This window comes from Eptesicus fuscus, chromosome 6, assembly GCF_027574615.1.
Source record: "Eptesicus fuscus isolate TK198812 chromosome 6, DD_ASM_mEF_20220401, whole genome shotgun sequence".
Taxonomy (NCBI): domain Eukaryota; kingdom Metazoa; phylum Chordata; class Mammalia; order Chiroptera; family Vespertilionidae; genus Eptesicus; species Eptesicus fuscus.
In genome coordinates this window covers 79,578,318-79,597,548 of record NC_072478.1, presented here as the reverse complement: position 1 = coordinate 79,597,548, position 19,231 = coordinate 79,578,318, and the positions used below count along the sequence as shown (strand labels likewise).

General features: G+C 47.0%; 2 protein-coding genes across 2 annotated transcripts in view; one reads left to right on the top strand and one right to left on the bottom strand.

Moving 5' to 3' along the window:
- Nucleotides 1–10,743, top strand: part of PFDN1 (prefoldin subunit 1) — a 75,259-nt gene extending 64,516 nt beyond the window's left edge. The window contains exon 5 of the mRNA XM_008141456.3: nt 9,738–10,743. Coding sequence (XP_008139678.1) covers nt 9,738–9,821 — 84 coding nt within the window. The 3' untranslated portion in view covers nt 9,822–10,743. The remainder of the gene's footprint in view (nt 1–9,737) is intronic.
- Nucleotides 10,744–18,627: 7,884 nt separating this feature from the next.
- The window catches only part of CYSTM1 (cysteine rich transmembrane module containing 1), a 42,166-nt gene continuing 41,562 nt past the window's right edge, over nt 18,628–19,231 (bottom strand). The window contains exon 3 of the mRNA XM_028147289.2: nt 18,628–18,818. Coding sequence (XP_028003090.2) covers nt 18,640–18,818 — 179 coding nt within the window. The 3' untranslated portion in view covers nt 18,628–18,639. The remainder of the gene's footprint in view (nt 18,819–19,231) is intronic.

The window sequence follows — 19,231 nt, the reverse complement described above, 5'->3', positions numbered from 1 at the left end:
ATGTATAGGCGGAGGTCCAGGAGTAGATCTGGTAGTGGGAAGAAGAGGGAATTCTCATTAGATTGCTTGTATTTTCTCAGTGAACTGGAAATGAGAGGGGAAGAGGAGAGAATGTAGGAGATTTGAGGAGAACAAGGGATGAAATAGTAATTTTGGAGAGCAGACAAGTGAACATACTAGGTGTACCAGTTAATAATGCGGATTTTGTAATAAAAGAAAACATGTTAATTTCAAGAGAAACATCAAAAGTGCTGTATTCAAAGTAATGTCCATCGCTAGCTACACATTTCCCCCATCTTTCAGGTAATTTGTGGATACCATCCCAATAGAACTTTTCTTGTTTTGAGGCAAACCATTCAGAGACCCAATTTTCTACTTCTTTGTATGTTTTGAAGTGCTGCTCAGAAAGTGCATGTGCCATCGATCAGAACTAGTGGTAATCTGAAGGAGCGAGGTCTGGTGAATACAGTGGGTGGGTTAATACTTCCCAGGCAAGATCTTTTAACGTGTCTTTAACTGGTTTTAAAGTGCGTGATGGTGCTTTATCATGAAGCAAAATTACTTTGCTGTGTCTTTTGGCACATTCTGGTCATTTCACATCAAAGCATGGTTCAAATTGATTATTTGTTGTCAGTAGTTTTAGAAGCTCATAATACACCAACCACACCTTCCTGATCCCACCAAACGCAGAGCATTGTCTTCTCTCCGAAGTGATTTGGCCTTGCAGTCGATGTTGATGGTTGACCTGGATCAATCCATGATTTTGTGCATTTGGGATTCTCAAAATAAATCCACTTTTCATTGCCAGTCACAATTTGATGCAAAAAAAGACTTTCTTTCGTGCTGTTGAAGCAACATTTTACTGATGACTTTCCGGTTTTCCATTTGTCTTTCGTTCAGTTGATGTGGCACCCATTTTCCTTCCTTTAAAATCTTTCCCATTGCTTGTAAACGATTGGAAATTGTTTGCTAAGCAATGTTTAATCTTTCTGCAAGTTGTTTTTGAGTTTGACACGCATCTTCATCCAATAATGCTTGTAATTGTTGGTCTTCAAACTTTTTTCGGTTGACCTGGACGTTCTTTGTCTTTCATATCGAAATCATCACTTTTAAAGCGTTTAAACCAGTGTTCACAATATCTTCAGATGGAGTATGTTCACCATAAGCTTCCCAAAGTATACGATAACTTTTTCTTCAAAATAAAGTAGTGAATTAAAACTTCCTGCAAATGCTCTTTTTTTGGCATAACATTTTTAAGCGTAAAAATATCTATGATGTTAATACCTTCAGCAAATTTGACATATGAAGTTTTTAAAAAATATCTATTTTTATTGATTTCAGAGAGGAGGGGGGAGGGAGGTAAAAACGTCAATGATGAGAGAGAATCATTGATCGGTTGCCTCCTGCATGCCCCCCACTGGGGATCGAGCCCGAAACTCAGGCATGTGCCCTTTACCGGAATCGAACCTGGGACCTTCAGTCCGCAGGCCAACGCTTTATCCACAGCCAAACCAGCTAGGGCAACATATGAAGTTTTGAAGCTTGCTGTCAATACAACAAAATATGATACATATCAAATCGCATGTATATCAACATATATGTAACTCCATCTATTGAAAAAAATCTGCATTATTAACTAGTACACCTAGTATTAAGGAAGCTTAATAGAATTTCCAAACAGTGTTGAGTGCCATTTGAGATTCATGATCCTGAATTTAAAGGGAAACCATTCAGCATAGTTAAATGTTTTTCTCCAGCAATATTCAGTTGTTCAGGTACAAGCATGGTGTAGGTAGATGGTTGGGTTTAACTTGGGTTGGCATTTAGCCAGGCAAGTGCAGCAGAAGGAGAGAGGGGCAAAGGAGAAAAGGGTATTTACAAAGGGAATAAATATCAATGATGGACTGTGCAGGCTAAAGTGGGTAGGAGGGGGAAAGGCTATAGAAGCATAATGGATAATGAAAAACTTGTTGCTGAGTGATGTGTTGAAGAACTGCTGGAGAGAGAGTCATCAGATAGAAGTGACCTGAAGTGGTGGTGAAATTACTGGTGTTGACAAGATCTCTAGGATATTCATGGTCGGTCAGAGTTGGGGTAAAGTAAAAATTTTGAGGGGAAAGGAAGTCATGAGATTGATGGATCATCTTCATTATTGTTGAAGTCACCTTGAGTGGTGGAGAGGAAGCTGGTGTGTCATCAGTGAATGAGGGAGTCCCCAAGGATATTGGTAAGATTGCAGCAATGAATGAAGTAGGGGAAGATGATGGGAAAGCATGATGCCACAGACTTCACGAATCACGGTTTTTGGAGGAAAAAAGAGGAGAAATGGTTTGGCAGTTGGCCAAAGGAATGAGTGGAAGGATGGATGGATGGAAATTTATACTTTTATTAAGTAGGTCTCGTTAAAATTCTCTGAAATCTCTAACTGCTGGACTCAGTTCAACTTTTAAAACTCCCTCCTTTTAAGAACAGAGGTTGGCAAACTATAGCCTGCTGGCCGGATCTGACTTGCTGCTTGTTTTTGTGTTTTTAGAACACAGCATTCACTTACACCACACCCATTTGTTTACACATTGACTATGGCAGCGACAATGACAGAGTTGAGTAGTTGTGAGAGAGACTATACCACAAAGCCTAAGGTATTTACTATCTGGTCCTTTATAGAAAAAGTTTCCTGACTCCAACTTTTGAACAGTGGTTCTTAAACTGTAGTGTGCCTCAGAATCACTTGGAGGGCCGTGAAAACACAGATTGTTGGGCCCCACCCTTAGAATTTCTGATTCAGTGGGTCTGAGTTGGGGCACAAGAATGTGCATTTCTAGCAAGTTCCCAAGTGTTGCTGATACTGCAAAAATTTTCAGGGACCTCACTTTAAGATCCACTGTTTTAGATATTTAAGGTAGTGGTCAGGTTCCCTCTTCCCTTAACCTTCTCTGAGCCACATGTCCCTTCCTACTTCAGCTACTTATCAGTTGACATGATTTACTGACTTGTCTCATCCCTTTTAGTCCTGGTGCCCACAAATGTCATGATTCTGTGAATGAAGCCTGATCAGTGCCATATGCTTTGGAGCAGTTGCCCCTACTGCCTCTCCGCTTACCTATGAGCGTTCTTTGTACTTTCTTCCCCGGTCTGATGGAATGGGCTTTCTCTGGGACTTACACAAAGCTGATGTATTAGGGAGAGCAACAGTAGGTAGAGATCACCTACTGTTTGGGGGAATTTCCCCCATCAGTGTATCTCCGCTAGAAAGTGCTTGAGTAGTGTAAAGGTTTCTTGGGCAGATTGAGCATCTTATCACTTGGGAATCTGACCCCATATAGTACCTGTGTCAGAGTCTTCTAGCAGGTAAAAGAACACCTGGGAGAAGAATAAGGTCAGTCAGCTGAATCAAGTCTTTTATCTCTACCTTTCAGCAGAGAAGCCTTTATTTTCTCCCATGCGGCAGAAAATGTACTGTATTTGTTATTTATTGCTGAGTAACAGGTTAACTCCAGACTTAGCAGCTGAAAATAACAAACATTTCTTTTTTAAAAAAATATTTTTTTTATTGATTTCAGAGTGGAAGGGACAGGGAGAGAGAGATTGAAACATCAATGATGTGAAAATAATTGATCAGCAGCCTCCTGCACACCCCATACTGGGGATGGAGCCCACAACCTGGGCATGTGTCCTGACAGGGAATCGAACTGTGACCTCCTGGTTCATAGGTCAATACTCAACCATTGAGCCACACTAGTCAAGCTACAACAAACATTTCTTATCTCAGTTTCTGTGGGTCTAGAATCTGGGCATGGCTCACAGGGACAATGCTCGGGTCTCATGAGGCTACCTGCAAGTTTTTTTGCGGGGCTGTGGCCTCACTTGAAGGCTCCACAGGGAAGTGATGAGGGTTCTGCTTCCAACATCATCCGCTTCGTTGTTGGCAAGCCTCCGTCCTTTGGTACATGGGCTCCTCCTAGCTGGCCTCATGATGTTGCAATTGCCTTCCCTTAAGAGGAACAATCAGAGAGAGGGGGAGTGGGATGGGCAGGCGGGAGGGCGGGGGGGGGGAGAGAGAGAGAGACAGAGAGGGGACACCTCTTAAAGCTGTTCTGAAAGCAGTTTCTGCAAGATGCAGAGACAGTAACCTCTTCTTACATTTCTCTTTATTCTCCTGCTCCATGCCTAAAATTGCTATCTTTCTCTTTGAGCTTGTTTGCTAGTCATATATAGTTCATAAGTTACCTTATAACCTAGTTGTGTTCTTAATGGTGAAGTGGATGTACCTGGATGAATTCACAAGTGGACGTGTGTGCTTGGATCATTGGTCTCTTAGCTTTAAATCCCCGCTTGGGTCTGGCCTTTCCTCCCTCTGGTGAGTGCTCCTCGCCCATTCAGGCCATCAGAGCACTTGTACCTTCAGAGCTCTGCACAGCTCCTGCGTGCTGCAGCTCTGCCTGTCGCTGTATCATAGCTTTTCTTTTTTCCTCTTCCCCCTTTTCTGACCTCCTTCACATTTTACCCCTTGTCCGCCAGGACGTGCCTCCTCAGCCTTCAGTGAATTCTTGCTAAACTTCCCCACTGTGGGCAGCTGGCACCCTCTGGCCATTTTACAGTAACGCAAACTGAGAGAATACGAGAATCATTGAGGCTCTTGGGTTTTTAATTTGGAAGTCATGGGAGAGACAGTGAGAAGGTGGCCTTTGCCTGAGGTTTTTTGATTAATAGAGCGTGAAGTTGACAGTTGTGTGCTGAAGCTGGACATTAAGCAGAGGAAGAGTATGTGGCCAAGATAGGTCAAACTCAGGGTCAGAAACATGGAGCTCAGAGCAGAGGGTCTCTGAGCACAGATCTCATAGAATATTAGGGCAAAGGGAACCAAGAATGCCTTGCCTGCTGCCCCTGGAGATTGGATTGGAGGCAGAAGACAAGCCAGGTCTGCTTTTATCCAACACGTCTCCCCCTTTCCCTGAGCTCCATTGTATTTGTCTTATTATTTTGTCTTTAAGACAAGAGTTCATTTGAAGAAAGAGTTCTGTGACGAAAGAAAAAATGGGGGTGTAGGAACACTGGTATTGTCCAAATCCTCATTTTACAAATGGGGAAATAGAGGGTGCGAGGGGAAAACTCTTTTCTGTACCCCAGGAAATGACAAACAGGAAAATATTAATTTAGAGAAGGAGAGGACAAGCTTCCTAAGAAAAAAAGGTCTGTAGAGATAGCGTCACAAGATGAATGACCTCAGGAGTCTATTTGAGAGATCGTGTCATGTCAGCAAAGTTCTCGGGACTTGAGCCTTTTCCTCCATGAGAGTAGAAGAATGAAACACCAGTCCCTCAGTCTGACTCTCAGAGAGACCCTCAGGCTGATGAGTAGTAAGTCCAACCATTTCATTTCCCTGGCCATGCTGAGCCCCACAGGAAACCTCAGAATTTCACATCAGGACAAGGCCCCACAAGAATGTCGCTGCACCTAGAGCTCTGTGGTTTGATGCCACTAGAGAATTTCCTAGGGAAAGGGCTCTGAGGGAGATTGCTCAGCAAGACAGAAAAATGCTGCAGTGAGGCCAGCCAATGCCTTCCTGGGACTCCTGGAGGTTTGGGTTTAAAATGTCCCCTGGAGTTCATGCAGCATAGCCCCCTTGTGGCTCACAGCAGCCCTGTTACTGAGTAGTTTCTCAAGGATTTGCCACTTCAGGATGTGGGGAATTGGGATGGTTTGCTTTACAGTTTTACAAGTTGGCCTAATGAGGCGTAAGGGCCTGCACTGTGTGTGGGATAAGGCTTTGATGCCCCATTGGGATCAGTGAGGTTTGAGTTTTAGACCTCTGTATATCCAGGGGGAGAGGTTAGAAGGCAATGCCAAACACTACAAACAACCTTGAAGGAGAACGATCAGTTTCTGCCTTTGCTTTCTTTGTAGGGTATTCCTTGGTCATTTAAACCGGCAGGAAGAATTAATTAAAAAGGAGCAGTGTGTGTGTACAAGTAAATCAGTAAGGCATCATTTCCCATAAAAAACACTTTTAAAAAAATTTATTTTTATTGATTTCAGAGAGGAAGGGATAGATAGAAACATTAATGATGAGAATCATTAATTGGCTGCCTCCTGTACACTTCCCACTGGGGATCGAGCCTGCAGCCCTGGACATGTGCCCCAAACTGTGACCTTCCTGGTTCATAGGTTGATGCTCAAACACTAAGCCACACCAGCCAGGCAATAAATACATTTTTATTCAGCTGGTATTGAGTTCCTATTATGTACCATTCATTCTTCTAGACATGGACTGTATCAGCAAACAGAACAAAGTCCTGCCTTCATGACCTTTTCTTATAAGGGAGGACAGACAGACAAATTCTGCTTCTGGTGGTGATGGGTGCTATGGAGAAAAATCAGAGTGAGAATAGGGACATAATCAAAAGGCTTTCCCATAAGGTGACATTAAGAAAGGCCCAAAGGAAGTGAGGGAGTATGTAATGTGGCTCCCTGGGGAAGAGAGTTCCTACACAGAGAGAGCCAAAGGGCAAAGGTCAGGCAGGAGCATAGCAGGTGGACTGGAGGAACAGCTCGGAGGCCTTGTGGCCGGAGCTGAGTAAGTGAGCGAGTTGTGGGTGGGGTGGTCAGAGAGTCAGCTGAGAACAAGACTGTGTGGCTTTTTGAAAAGACCTTGCCTTTTACTTCTGAGTAAAAACCCATTGGAGGGTTTTAAGTGTTAAAAGATGAGTCTGACCAATGTGGAGAAGAAATTCAAGGGGGTCAAGGTCAGAAGAAAGGAAACCACTGATGGGGCTATTCATTCATTATGGTCAGATTCTGGATACAGGATTTGTTGATTGATTCCATGTCAGACGTGACAGAAGAGTCAAGGATGACATCAAAGTTTCTATCTTGAGCAATTACAAGAATGGGGTTGTCATTTACAGAAATGGGGAAGGCTGGGGTCCATAGAATTTCTGGCTTGACTAAGTAGTTTTAGGAAGAAGTTGTGGAGATCTAAGGAGAAAAAGTTTGACTTAATCATTGGTTTCTTCATTTTCTCCATTGTTTCTGAAAGTCTGATTTGTATTTGGGGTCAATTCTACCAGTTTTCGGGAGGTGGCGGGATATTGTTCCATGGTACTAACTTAGGGATCCTAACCCTTGCCTGTACAGATCAGTGTGGTCAGAGGCTCTTTGTGGGTAGATTCTGTCCCTGGTGCAGCCCTCATTTCAGGTGCTATGTTGGTTTCCTAGGGCCACATAACTAATTACCACAAAGTAGGTGGTTTAAGACAACAAAAATGTATTCTCTCATAATTCTGGAGGCTAGAAGTCCAAAATCAAAGTGTTCCAGGGCCCTGCTCCTTCGGAAAGGCCTAGGGAATAATTCTTCCTTCCCTCTTCTGAGCTTCTGGTGGTTGCTGACCATCCTTGGCTTATAGATGCAATCCTCCACTCTTTACCTCCATTGATGCATGGCATGCTCCCTTTGTATCCCCTTGTCTTTGTGTGGCCTTGTAAGGACACTAATCATTGGATTTATCCAGCATGACCTCATCTTAACTCAGTTACATCTCCAAAGACCCTTTTTCCAAATTAGGTCCCCGTCTCTGGTTCCAGGGGTTAGAACTTCAACACATGTTTTTATGAGACACAATTCAACCCACAACAGAGGCTTTGATCTGGGTTTGATTACGAGAGTCTTTTGGGCTCAGATGTGTTTGAGGATGAGATAGGACCTATTGAAATAAAATTAGAAAACAGGTCCCGCTGGGCTAGGGATGCCCCATCTGTTGGGATGAAAACCTTTTTTCTTGTCCAGCAAATTTAGGTAAACTGAAGATTTAAAAATAGACAAGTTCGTTTTGCATTATTTTTTGAAACTTGAAGACTTTAGGATATGCAGTGGTAAAATCATGAAGAAGTCATGTAACTGGAAGACAGAAGGAATAAAAATGATGAAATGAAGAATTTTAAAGATAAGAATCACTTTGATTTTGACCTGAATTGAGGCCTGGACTATAGGTAGAAAAGCTCTTGCTGATGTTCCAAGTTTGTGGTTTTGCTGGTTGGGCAGCAAGCTGGCAGAAATGGATGCCACACACCTGCGTCCCTGAGCCCTGACCCTTGGCTGACTACTGCAGAGTACAACTGTTTGCTCCACTAGCCTTTTCCTTAGATTCCCACGGGGCTGCTGCTGCAGGGCACTCGCTAGCTGCTGCTCCCCTTCCGTGCAACACCCAGTACATACACATTCTTCAGTGATGTGTCAGGCGTTTATTAGTATTTCTTTTTAACTCACCACAAGTACAGTCTAAAGGTTGTTTATCAAAGAAAGTTTAAGTTTCCACTCTGATATCACAATGATAGGACTATGTCAGGTCTAGCAATGTAATTAAAATTCTTTAGCAAGAACATACACTTGTGGCCAACAAATTATATGGTTCTGTGAGTTTTTATGGTGCTCCTGTTGTAAGGAATTGTGTGGAAGTTGGACAGATGGGAGATGGGTAAAGAGATCCTGCTTTTTCTCATCTTCAGGAAATTTGAAGTAAGACAAACAGGAATTGGAGGTTCACATAAAAACTGATACAAGATTGGTGGATGCCACAGCATTTGGCACCTGCAGGAAAAAAAATCTCTAAATGTATTGTTTAATAAGTACCTGGGTAGAGAGTGGGAGAAGCTGGAGGCAGGGATATGTAGTGAGGTTTAGTGGCACAGGCCTCGAGTGATAGTGGGATCACTTAGATTTTCCTGCAAGGCCTATCAGACCAGGCTGCTCACCTGTCCTTGGCCCTCGCCTTTCCCTGGCTCTTCTGGGCACTCGAGTGGTCAGTGTGAAGCCACAGCAGCTGCTCGTGTGAAGGGGTAGGTTTGAGAGAAGGGCACTGGCCGCATCTGCACCGCCTGGGCCAGTGCTCTGCATTACTGGCTTAGCCACACACATCCTTGGAGGGGATTATTTTGAGTTTTCATCAAAAAGGGAGCCTTCATTTCATGTCTGGTAAGTGGGAATGCAGCCACAACTATGTCTTCAGGGCAGGGACCAGTGGTGAAGCCACCGTACTTCTGGGGTGACCACAGGGCAAATACTGTACGGACATCATTTCCTTTGACTAATCTTCTGTAATCCTGGTCCAGATGTGGCTCCTGAAAGGAAAGTTCTTTGTCTAAGTTGAGATTTTTAATTTAGGACCCAGATGGGGAAGGAGGTAAACTTCCAAGGGGTCTGTTTTACTCGGTGTGTCACTGTCCTGGATTCCTGGCAGGCGGCAGTTTCATTAGAAAAGCAGATTTCCTCCTGACTCATCTGCCTCGGTGAGAGGTGTGATACAGCTTTTTAGGACTCATGAAGCCTGTCATCTCGCTGACAGAGCAGAGGGTACACGGTCCATTCGGCCGTGGCGGCGGCTACTGGGCCTGGCTGGGCCCATGGAAAACCCCGAGAGACAGTCTGCTATGGGGCTGGAGCTTTGTCCTGGAATTTCCTGGCCTTTGTCTGGTGTAAATTCATGTACCCAGACGCCTGTTTTTAGAGTCTACTTCCTTCTAGGGGAAGAGTGCTACTGCCTTCTACAGCACTCTGCTTTCTGTACCAAGCGACCTCCTCCCCCCGAGGGTCAGGGATCAGGTGTGTGTCCCTGGCTCCCAGTCAACAACATGCTCCTGGAAGTCACTGGTCACAGAGGAGAAGCCATGACCACTGGGCATAAAAGTTGTATCCGCCAACCCGTCCCATTCACCCTAACCTTGTTTCTTACCTCACATTGCAGCAGAAAAAATCCTACCTGGAGCGCAGCGTGAAGGAAGCTGAGGACAACATCCGGGAGATGCTGATGGCACGAAGGGCACAGTAGGAAGCCTCTAGGGAAGCTTTCCTCCTGACGGCCCCCATTCCTGGCAAGGACAAGGGGCTCGTGTAGGGAAATAGCCTCTGCTGTACCCTGATGGACGTTTTATCTGGATGGCCCGGTAACCCTATGTTTTCTACATCACCCTGAGCCCCTGTCAAACCCCAAGCCCATATTTTTTATCCTGGCTCTGCCTGCCATCTCTGCCTAAGACACTCTTCTCCCCTGGGGTGAGTCCTGAACTCCCAGGAGAGGGGAGATGGGAGCCAGGACAGGTAGGGGAGTGTGCCCATGCCCTCTACTAGTCATGCTGGTCAGACCAATAAAAGGCATCTGTGCCACTCTGCCAAGTTTGCTTTTCTTGAGCCGATGGATGAGAACAGAGAGGCAGAGGCTCTCTCTACCTGAGCTCTTCCCTGTCCCTCTCTGGGGCTGCGGCCCTGCTCCTTCTGCATCGAAGTCGTCCCCACTTATTTTTTCCTCTATGATCCTTCTTCAAGTAAACCCCTCAAGCTCACAGCCTCCATGGGATGTGCAAGTAGGAAAGAAAGGAGACCAGGGCATAGCTGAATTTATGTGAGGACAGCAGTCTTCGGTGGCAGTCTGCCTAAAGATTCCTTTCCTGCTTTTTCCCCAACATCCCAAAAGAAAATTGACTGATAAGCCAGCAGCACCTCCAAGACTGTCTCCCTTTGGTCATAAGGTGGACACCACATCCTGAGGCCTCCTAGAGGCTTGGGGGCCGTGGTGTGTTGGAGCTGGCTTATGCTGGCTCAGGAGAGCCAGTTATTCAATTTTTAGGAATTTTGTTGCAAGCCAGTTGTTAAACACAGCCATTATTAAAAATTAAATTATGTAACTTTACAATTAAATTATTAAAGAACAAGGGTAATAAATATTCAAAACATCTCTCTTTCTAATAACTAAATCTGCCTGTGATCTATGTTTTTGAGGTTAACAGTCTTATATCTGGACGGTGGAACCACTACATAACAGTGCACTCTTGTGCTTCTCTTCCCAACTCTCAGGACATCATGGGAACTTGAAATCAGCTGTGGTGGGACCTTTTACTCCACAGAAAGCAGGTGATGCTACAAAAGCATGGCATTGTGTTTATTTTTAAAGAGAGAGAACTGGTAGTTAAATATTCATAAGCATATCACTGCTTAGAGGGAAGGTGGACAGGGAGTTGTCAACGGCAGCCTCTTGGGGCTGGCAGGACAGGCCCTCAAGGGAAGCTCTGACTTGCTGCTCTGGTAGCTCAGCGCCACCCTGTGGCCAAAGCTAAGATGAGTGGCATGGTTTACTGATTTGAATTATGTGTGTGTGTGTGTGTGTCAGCAGGAAAAGAAAGCTTTGGGTCTGGCCCGACTCTGGACTCCTGTTCTCCTTCTTGCCAGAGACAGCCCGTAGTTACCAAGAGGCCCTTTCCTAGGCTCTGGGTAAAAGTGAGTCTGGCTCATTGGTGAGCCCATCTTTGAATGGGACTAGGGAGAAAAGGCTAGCTCGGCGAGGGCCCCATGATCTGACTGAAGGCCCCAGCCTTGGGACCTAGTTTCCTAATAACACCCACCCTGCTCATACAGCAGCCAGAATGAAAAGGCACATAAGCCCCTCATCATATACTGGACAGCGGCCACTAGCTGAGATACCCACAGCTTAAATTTTACCTGGAATAATTCAGACAGTTGAAGTTTAGACAAATTTATTGAAACATACAGGGTGTTAGCAAAGAAATCATTTAGTGATATGTTACATTATGCCACTACCTTGAATGTGTACTTTAAAAATTATAAATATATATTTCATAACTAAGCCTTTGGCCAAAAAATATAAGGGAAGTCATTTAGCACATTTGTGGAAGGCCAATAGGAAATTAATTTTGAACATTAGAAAGATAGAGTCACTCGATTAAACATCAGTAACCCCTGCTAATCTAGATCCCACTGTGTTGAAGGTAGAAGTGTCTGCGCAGAGCTAGTCATTTATTTTAGCAATCAGAAGAGATGGGGGCAGGCACACCTGTTGGAGGTGGCAGAAGAGCTGGCAGGACAGCAGGGACAGGCTGGTCAGGTGAGCATGTCCCAGAGACAGCAACAACAGAGAGCAGTCCAGCACGCTGTGAGGCAGGAGGATGGGCCCAGGTCATCCCTTCTTTGGTCTTCTACCACATACACTGGAATGGAGAGAGGAGAGAGGGAGAGAATGAATGGCACAAACCCTGGGCCCTACAGAGCCCATGCCTCCCAGACCAGGTGCCTTTCTGCTTATGCTGTTGTGGATAATGAAGGGAGGAAGGGGCTGAACACCTCAGCTACTTCCCCTCCTCCTCCTCAGGACACTGATTCCTGCAGGGACAAGCACTAGGGAACCCATACTGCTGCCTGGCACCAAGGCAGCCAGAATTTAGATAAGTCCATTGCGATCTGGCCAGCAGGGAAGGCCCCAAAAGTCCATTGCGATCTGGCCATCTACTCATCAGCTGATTTTTGGCCTCTCTTCCCGTAAGGACATCCTGATGGTCAACCCTGGCCTCAGAGAATCTGGGCCACTTTTAAGAAAATCTCAAAACCACCACCATCAGACTTAGTTTTAGGCAGTTAGGATTTTAAACTTTCTGAAAGTTCATGAATACACGAATCTTCTAAATTAAACCAGTCCTTTGGCAATCTTCTTTCAGTTCTATTTTTTGCCTATCTATTTTTATACCTCCTCTCTGGGTAACTTCCTCTCTCTGGAGCCTGGTATAGTAGCTAGAATATGCCGGGTTAGTAGTGCGCTTTCCAAGTTTCTCCCATTGTATCAGTGGCCCTCCACCGAGATAGCCCCTTCCCTTCTCTTAATCTCAGTGTGCTTTCATTTGGCCCCACTCAGCAACACAGGCAAAGCTGTTCGGGTCTGGGACACAAGGCTCATCACCAGGAAAGCTTAGCTGAAGAGAAGATAACCCATTTGTTCTGAGGCCTGATAAGGTGTGTTACCCGACTTAGTCCTAACAGTAACCTTGAGATAGATATTTCCATCATTCCTATTTCACACGCAAGGAACTCCAGGGTTACAGAGATTAAAGTTTCATGTTCAAACACACATGACCAGGCAGGATCTGAACTCAGGCCTTTGACAAGCTAGGCCTGCCCAGGTCCAACTAGGATAGAAAAGGGAGTAGGAGTGAATGGGCTCTAGGACAGTCCTCTCCCACACCAGCCAGAGCCCACCCTACCTACTGAAGGCCTGGGCACTCCACACTCGAGTCACTGCAGCAAGGTGTCACCTGCCATCTGCCTAGATGACAGGCCCAAGTCCCCTGGACAGTGGCCACTAGCTGAGATTCCCTGGCCAGGGAAACTGAGGACACAATTGGCTGTGGAACCCCTTGAATAATCCCTTCCTGTAGTCGCTGTGGCTCTGCTGCCCTGGGATAGAAAGGCCCCCTCCCCTGCCAGCTCTAGAAGTAGCCTGCTTGATCCAGGCCTGAGACCCAGCCCAAGGTTGGGTTGCCATGTGAAAGGTCCTGCTGTTTCTCTTAAGCTGCCATTTATGGAGGTGTTCACAGATGTGCCAGGACCAGTGCTGAGGCCTTACACACACAGTGCCGCTCAGTCTTCCCAACCCTGTCCCCCTCACCGCTTCTCTCCTGTCAGAACCACTGAAGCGCAGGCAGCTTAGTCAGGAACACAAACATGTCCCTGTCTCACTTCCTCTATCACTTTCTCCCTTAGTTCAGTTTGTCCTTGCCAGGGTGTGTTTCACATGACATACTCCGAATCCTGGGGCGATAAGCACTCTGAGCTCATTCCTCCCAGACCCTGTCCACAGAGGTTAGAAACAATCAGTCCGGCTGTGAAACAGGACGTGGACCAGAGGCCTGCGTCGGCCTCCACAGGGGTGGTGGGTGCTGTACATACCTTAGAACCCGAATCACTTATTTCCTGGAGCACCAAGTCTTCCAAAGCCCTTGTGACTTTTTCCTTTCCATTAGCTGAGGACAGAATCTCTGCCCCCAAACTGTCAAGAAGATGGGGTGGTGGAAGAGTACGCGGGGCAGGGCAGGTGTGGAGGTAAAGTGACTTGCTCTGAGGAAGACCTCACAGTTCCTCAGAGCGTACCCACTGTGGGCCCAGAAATGGCACATTTTACATCTGTATCTTCCTAGATGCCTTACCTACCTGGAGGGTCCGAGGAACTGCACCCCCAGAGGGTGCCTGCTGCACTGAGTTGCACGGCCTAGTCTGCCCCGGGACACCACTGCTCCTCACCTTCCCCTCGTCCCCACCCTGCCACCTAATAATGGGTGACTCCGCCTGAGAGCTCCTACACCACCCTGGTTGGCCTGCCCGTCTGCAGCCCCTGCTGCCCGAGTCCTGGGCCATGACACCCGCCCTGGGTACTCGAAGCCAGGGGACGCATGTGCACTGAAGTCACTAGCAGCATTGGTTACAGCAGGGGCTGAGGCGCAGATGATGCCAGTGTACATATTCCCTACCCAGGCCACGTGGCCTTCCTGGCCATGGTCTCTTCTGGATGCAGGACAAAAAAAGGGGCAGAACTATGGCTATGTAAGATGTTAAACATTAGAGGAAGCTGGGCGAACTATACAGAAACTATGCCATTTCTGTAACTCTTATGTAAGCCTAAAGTTATTTGAGAATAAAAGGTTTATAAAAAAGGATGGGGCAGGGAGGGAGGGTCAAAAAGCAGTGGGGGTTGGGAGCAGGCAGTTCAGCAGTCAGTGCCCAGGTACAGGGGCTGCCCAGATTGAGCTCCTTGGAGATCATGTGCCCCACTGTGGGCAGCTTGGGGACAAGGAAGGGTAGGGCCAATCTGTTCACATACACATCAGCCAAAAGACTAACCCACCTATTCGCTGTCCAGTGGTTGGGTAGCCAAGACCACCCTGTCCAGCCAGTGCCAGAAGCCTGTGCCCTGGACCCAGGCAAGAAGGCACTGAAGGGACTCTATTCCTAGAAAACTGCTGTTGAATTGGGAGATCAGGTTCAGCCTACCGGTTTGTCGCTCTTGCCCCCAAACAGCCCTTCGGCACCAACCCTCAGTGTTTTCAGCTCCAGCCCAGGGTGGGGCATACCAAGGAGCTTTGCCATGTCAGTGCAAGTGGAACGGAGAGGGGGAGGGGGAGGGGAGGAAGGGGGATATGAGCATACAGTTTTGACCCAGAGGCCCACACTAGGTCAGAAAGGCCCAGGCAAGTCTTGGGTGCAGAGCAGCTTCTGTCAGAGGCTCCCACTTACCCTCTTGCCTCTGTGCTGGAAGCAGAGTCAATAGAAAAAGATGCTAGGAGGCCTACAGCCCCTGTGCCCAACTGCCTGCCCACCAAGCCCTGGGTCTTCTACAGGGCCACCAGCCTACTACAACCTAGCCAGACACAAACCCGCAGCCCAAGTTCTAGGACTACCGTAGCGTGCAACTGCAAAGGTGCCATTCACAAAACCTGGTTCTGGGCAGGCAATAGGCAAGGGGAGTTCCAGGCCACATGGGGGCCAGGGCAGAGATGACTCACAAGAAATGTGAGCAGAGGCCTTTTCGGCTGAAGGCTCCTCAGCGCCTTCCTGGAATCTGAAACCATTTACTTGCTCAGCTCAGACATTTTAAATGATTAATCAGATGCTGTTGGTAATGGAGCCTATAGCCCATCCCTTTGTGAATGCATCTGTTAGTCACAACCCAGGAAGGCTAATAAGGACGCAAATAAGGACTGGGGCCTCCCACAGAGTTCTGACACCTGGCGCCCTCTTGCTCTAGAAACTAGGAAGTCGCATCTTGGCCTCCTGAGACCAGGAATGGCACCCAGGGCTGCTCCTCAGTTGCTAAGACCACCACAGCCACTGCACTTTCCAAGAAGTGCCCCCGGCGAAATGACAGCTTTGCTAGAGGCAGGAGGCCTGGAGCCTTTGCTCTCCTCAGCCCAGATTGAGAACCTAAGTCAACAGAGACACCCAGTCAGCCTTTCCAGAGGTATCAGAGCTGCTGGAACAGCCCTCCTACTGTTCAAACCAAGAGGCAGGCCGGGAGGGAAAATCTTTAGGAGTAGGCAAAATCTCAAGGTAGCAGTAGGTTGGATTCTGTCCCATGCAGGGGCATAGGGAGAGCACAACTTGTCATGGATGTGTATGTGTAGTGGGATCAGATATTACTCAGCACAGGGGGCTGCACTGGCGAGAAAACATGTCCTAGAGGCAGTACCACTGTGTCACCTGGGCAAGCTCGTGAGCACCAGGTTAGGTATGCTAGGAAGGGGGGGAGTGCTGGGGAAGAGTGGCTAGGAATAGCAGAGGCAATGAACGTGTGTCCTTTTTCCTGGAGGTTAAGAGCAGGAGAGGTTAGGAATATCCTCCACTTTCCTCTTCCTCCACAGGGAGGTTTGCCTGCTAAGCTTGGGGCCTTCCCCAGCGTCCAGAGTATGTCCCCAAGAGAGTCAGGGCCCACTGCCTCAGAACCACCTGGGAGATGGAGTGAATTTCAGGGTCCTTCCTGGCAGCCACTCGGCCATCTCCAGGCAGGCTAGTGGGTGTGCAAGGCATTCCTGGGGGTGGGTGGAGGAGAGGTGGCTGGACTATCCCCCTAAAGAGATCTATCCAGACTTTCCTTGGCCGCCCACCCCTAGGGTTGCTTCATAGTTTAAGGACAGTATCTATGTACGGGGCTCTGCCCAACCTCCAATCCTGATGCTGCCACTGATAGGCTGTGTGACCCTGAACAAGCCACATCTTCCCTGGGCCACGTCTTCTCACTTGTAAAATGGGAAAAGCGGTGCCTAAGCCTGTGTTTTATGACAAAAACAAGCCCAGGGCCTGGCATAAAGTGAAGGAGGGAGGACTTCGTAAATAGGAGCCGCCGTGTGGTGACATCCCCCAGAAGAAACCACCAAACTTGGGTTTTCTTATTCTGGGTCTGTGTGAGAGGGGCCTACAGCCAGTCCATATTCAGATCAGCATTTGTATGTGTGGCCCCAAGTCATCCCCGGATGGCAGAAGCGGAGGACCTGGCAGTAGTCCATGTTTAGCACAGCTGCTCTCAGGGAAAAGGGAAAGAAGGACCCCCACCCCCGGGGGAGGCTGTGTGTCCTGGGAGGCATAACATACAACTTAGCTGTTGAGACACCCCTCAGAGGCTAGAGAGGGTGAAATGTTTAGGAACATCCTGTTTCCTTAGATGAAGGGTGTAAGGAAACCCTCACATACAGTAAGTATGTGAGCTTTTGCTGAGATGTGATGAGTCTGTGACTATCATTAAGACAGTGTCAACACTAAGGTCCGCAAACAGTACAGGCTATGAAGCATAATAGGAAAGAGAATGGTCAAGTTAGAAGGGAGGTACATACTTAAAGGATTAAAAACTGAAGAGTAAAGTGTTTCTCCTTATGCCTTAAGAAAAAAACAAACAAAACAAACCCAGCCCTAGCGGGTTTGGCTCAGTAGATAGAGTGTCGGCCTGCAGGCCAAAGCGTCCTGGGTTCAACTCCGGTCAAGGGCACATACCTTGGTTGCAGGCTCCTCCCAGGCCCTTGTCAAGGGCTCGTGCAGGAGGCAACCAATCGATATGTTTCCCTCACATTGATGTTTCTCTCTTTCCCTTTCTCTCCTACTCTCCCTAAAAATCAATGGAAAAAGATCCTCAGGTGAGGATTAAAACAAACAAAAAGCCAATCCTGTGTGATCAGCTCACAACTGAATCTCAATAATTCCATCAGGAAAGAGACTGAATTTTGGGGGGACAAGAGTATCTTTCAAGAGGCAGCTTTCTCTTGTCTGTTTTTTGGTCTAGGAAAATAAAATGGGGTAAAGGAGCTGACAGCATTTTCTGTCCATGGTCACAGAATATTAAAGTGAAAGCACCATCCTCCTCCTCCCACTCTTTCACCCCCCAAATGGAGATGCTGCAGAAGAGAAGAAGGTTGCTGAGGAGCCCGAGCAGGGCGTGTGTGCGAGAACACACAAGCACAGACCCCTTTCCTCATAGGACACAATGCAGTGCTGGAAGCTGACCAGAGATATTTTCCAGTAAAGACCATGCTGGTCTACAAGTGGAAAAGTGGAACTCACCCCGCTTAAGTAACAGAAAATAAGCCCCCTCCCAACACACACACACACACACCAACAAAAGAGGAGGTCAAAACCAGGGTCCACATCCTTGCTACCAACTTGGGAGTTGGACAGACCCAAGCTGAGGTCCCGGCCCTGTTCTTCATTGCTAGGTGACCTTGGGTAAGTCATTTGACCTATTAGAGCCTCTGATCCCTCCTCTATAGGAAGGACAGATAGTTGTGGAGGCTCCTACCTCACATAACATGGGAAATGACCAAAGTATTAAAACAAAAAAGTTCAGTTAACAAACGGGAAAGTTTCATCATGGGGATTCTTAGTGAGATCATATAGTATATTTCAAAAGTTATATTCATAATTTGATACTGTTTATGTCCATAAAACTAAAGAACTGAGATGCCAGGTGTTCCGGTACAGCATCTACATTCGCCCTCCTCCCCCCGCCCCCCTGCAGGCCCAGAGAGTGCAGGGTCCCGCATGAGCACAGAGCTGATTGAAGGGTTGAACAGCTTTGGGGTGGGGTAGGGTGGGGGTCTACCCAGATGAGTTTATAAAATGAAAGACGTACAGATCATTTTAGTTTTTTGTAAGTCTGAGCAGATAACCAAGAACCTCATGCTGGGAGAGAAGCAGCCACCAAAAGGCAACCTCGACTAGTTTACTAGTGATAGACCCACTTCTGTTGCACAAGAAGATTATTCTGGTGAATAATCTCATATACCCAGAGGGGAAGAGACACCTTAGAAGGACCCCTGTTCTTATTTAGTTCAGAGAGGAGAAAGCAGCTTTTCTTTTATTCTGAAGTCAGCCAAAAGGCAGAGGGGATGGTAGGGCAGGATGAGGCACAAGCAACAGGTGGTTCCTAGCACCGCACTCCCGCTGGAAGTCTGCACCATCGATCGCCTCGGACAAGAGAAGCCATGGCTGTGAGCTGGGGAAGATGTCACTGTAAAGACCAAAGGGGAGAGGGGTCAACAAGTATGAGAAGCCCCATGTCATGGATGACATTACCAGAGCAGAAGGGAGGAAGCAATTCATTGTATCATGAATATATTTCTAATGCAGTTTTTTGAGAAATAAGTATGAGTGGGGCTGCTATGCCAGGCAGAAGAAATTAAGGAAAACCCAGAGGAAAAACATCTGATCATGCCTAGAACATGACAGTTCTGTGACCCTATGGCAGGAGAGTAAAGACCTCAAGGCAGAGAGAATCCTCTAAGGCAGTGGTTCTCAACCTTTTTAATGCCGTTACCCTTTAATACAGTTCCTCACGTTGTGGTGACCCCCAACCATAAAATTATTTTCGTTGCTACTTCATAACTGTAATTTTGCTACTGTTAATGAATCGTAATGTAAATA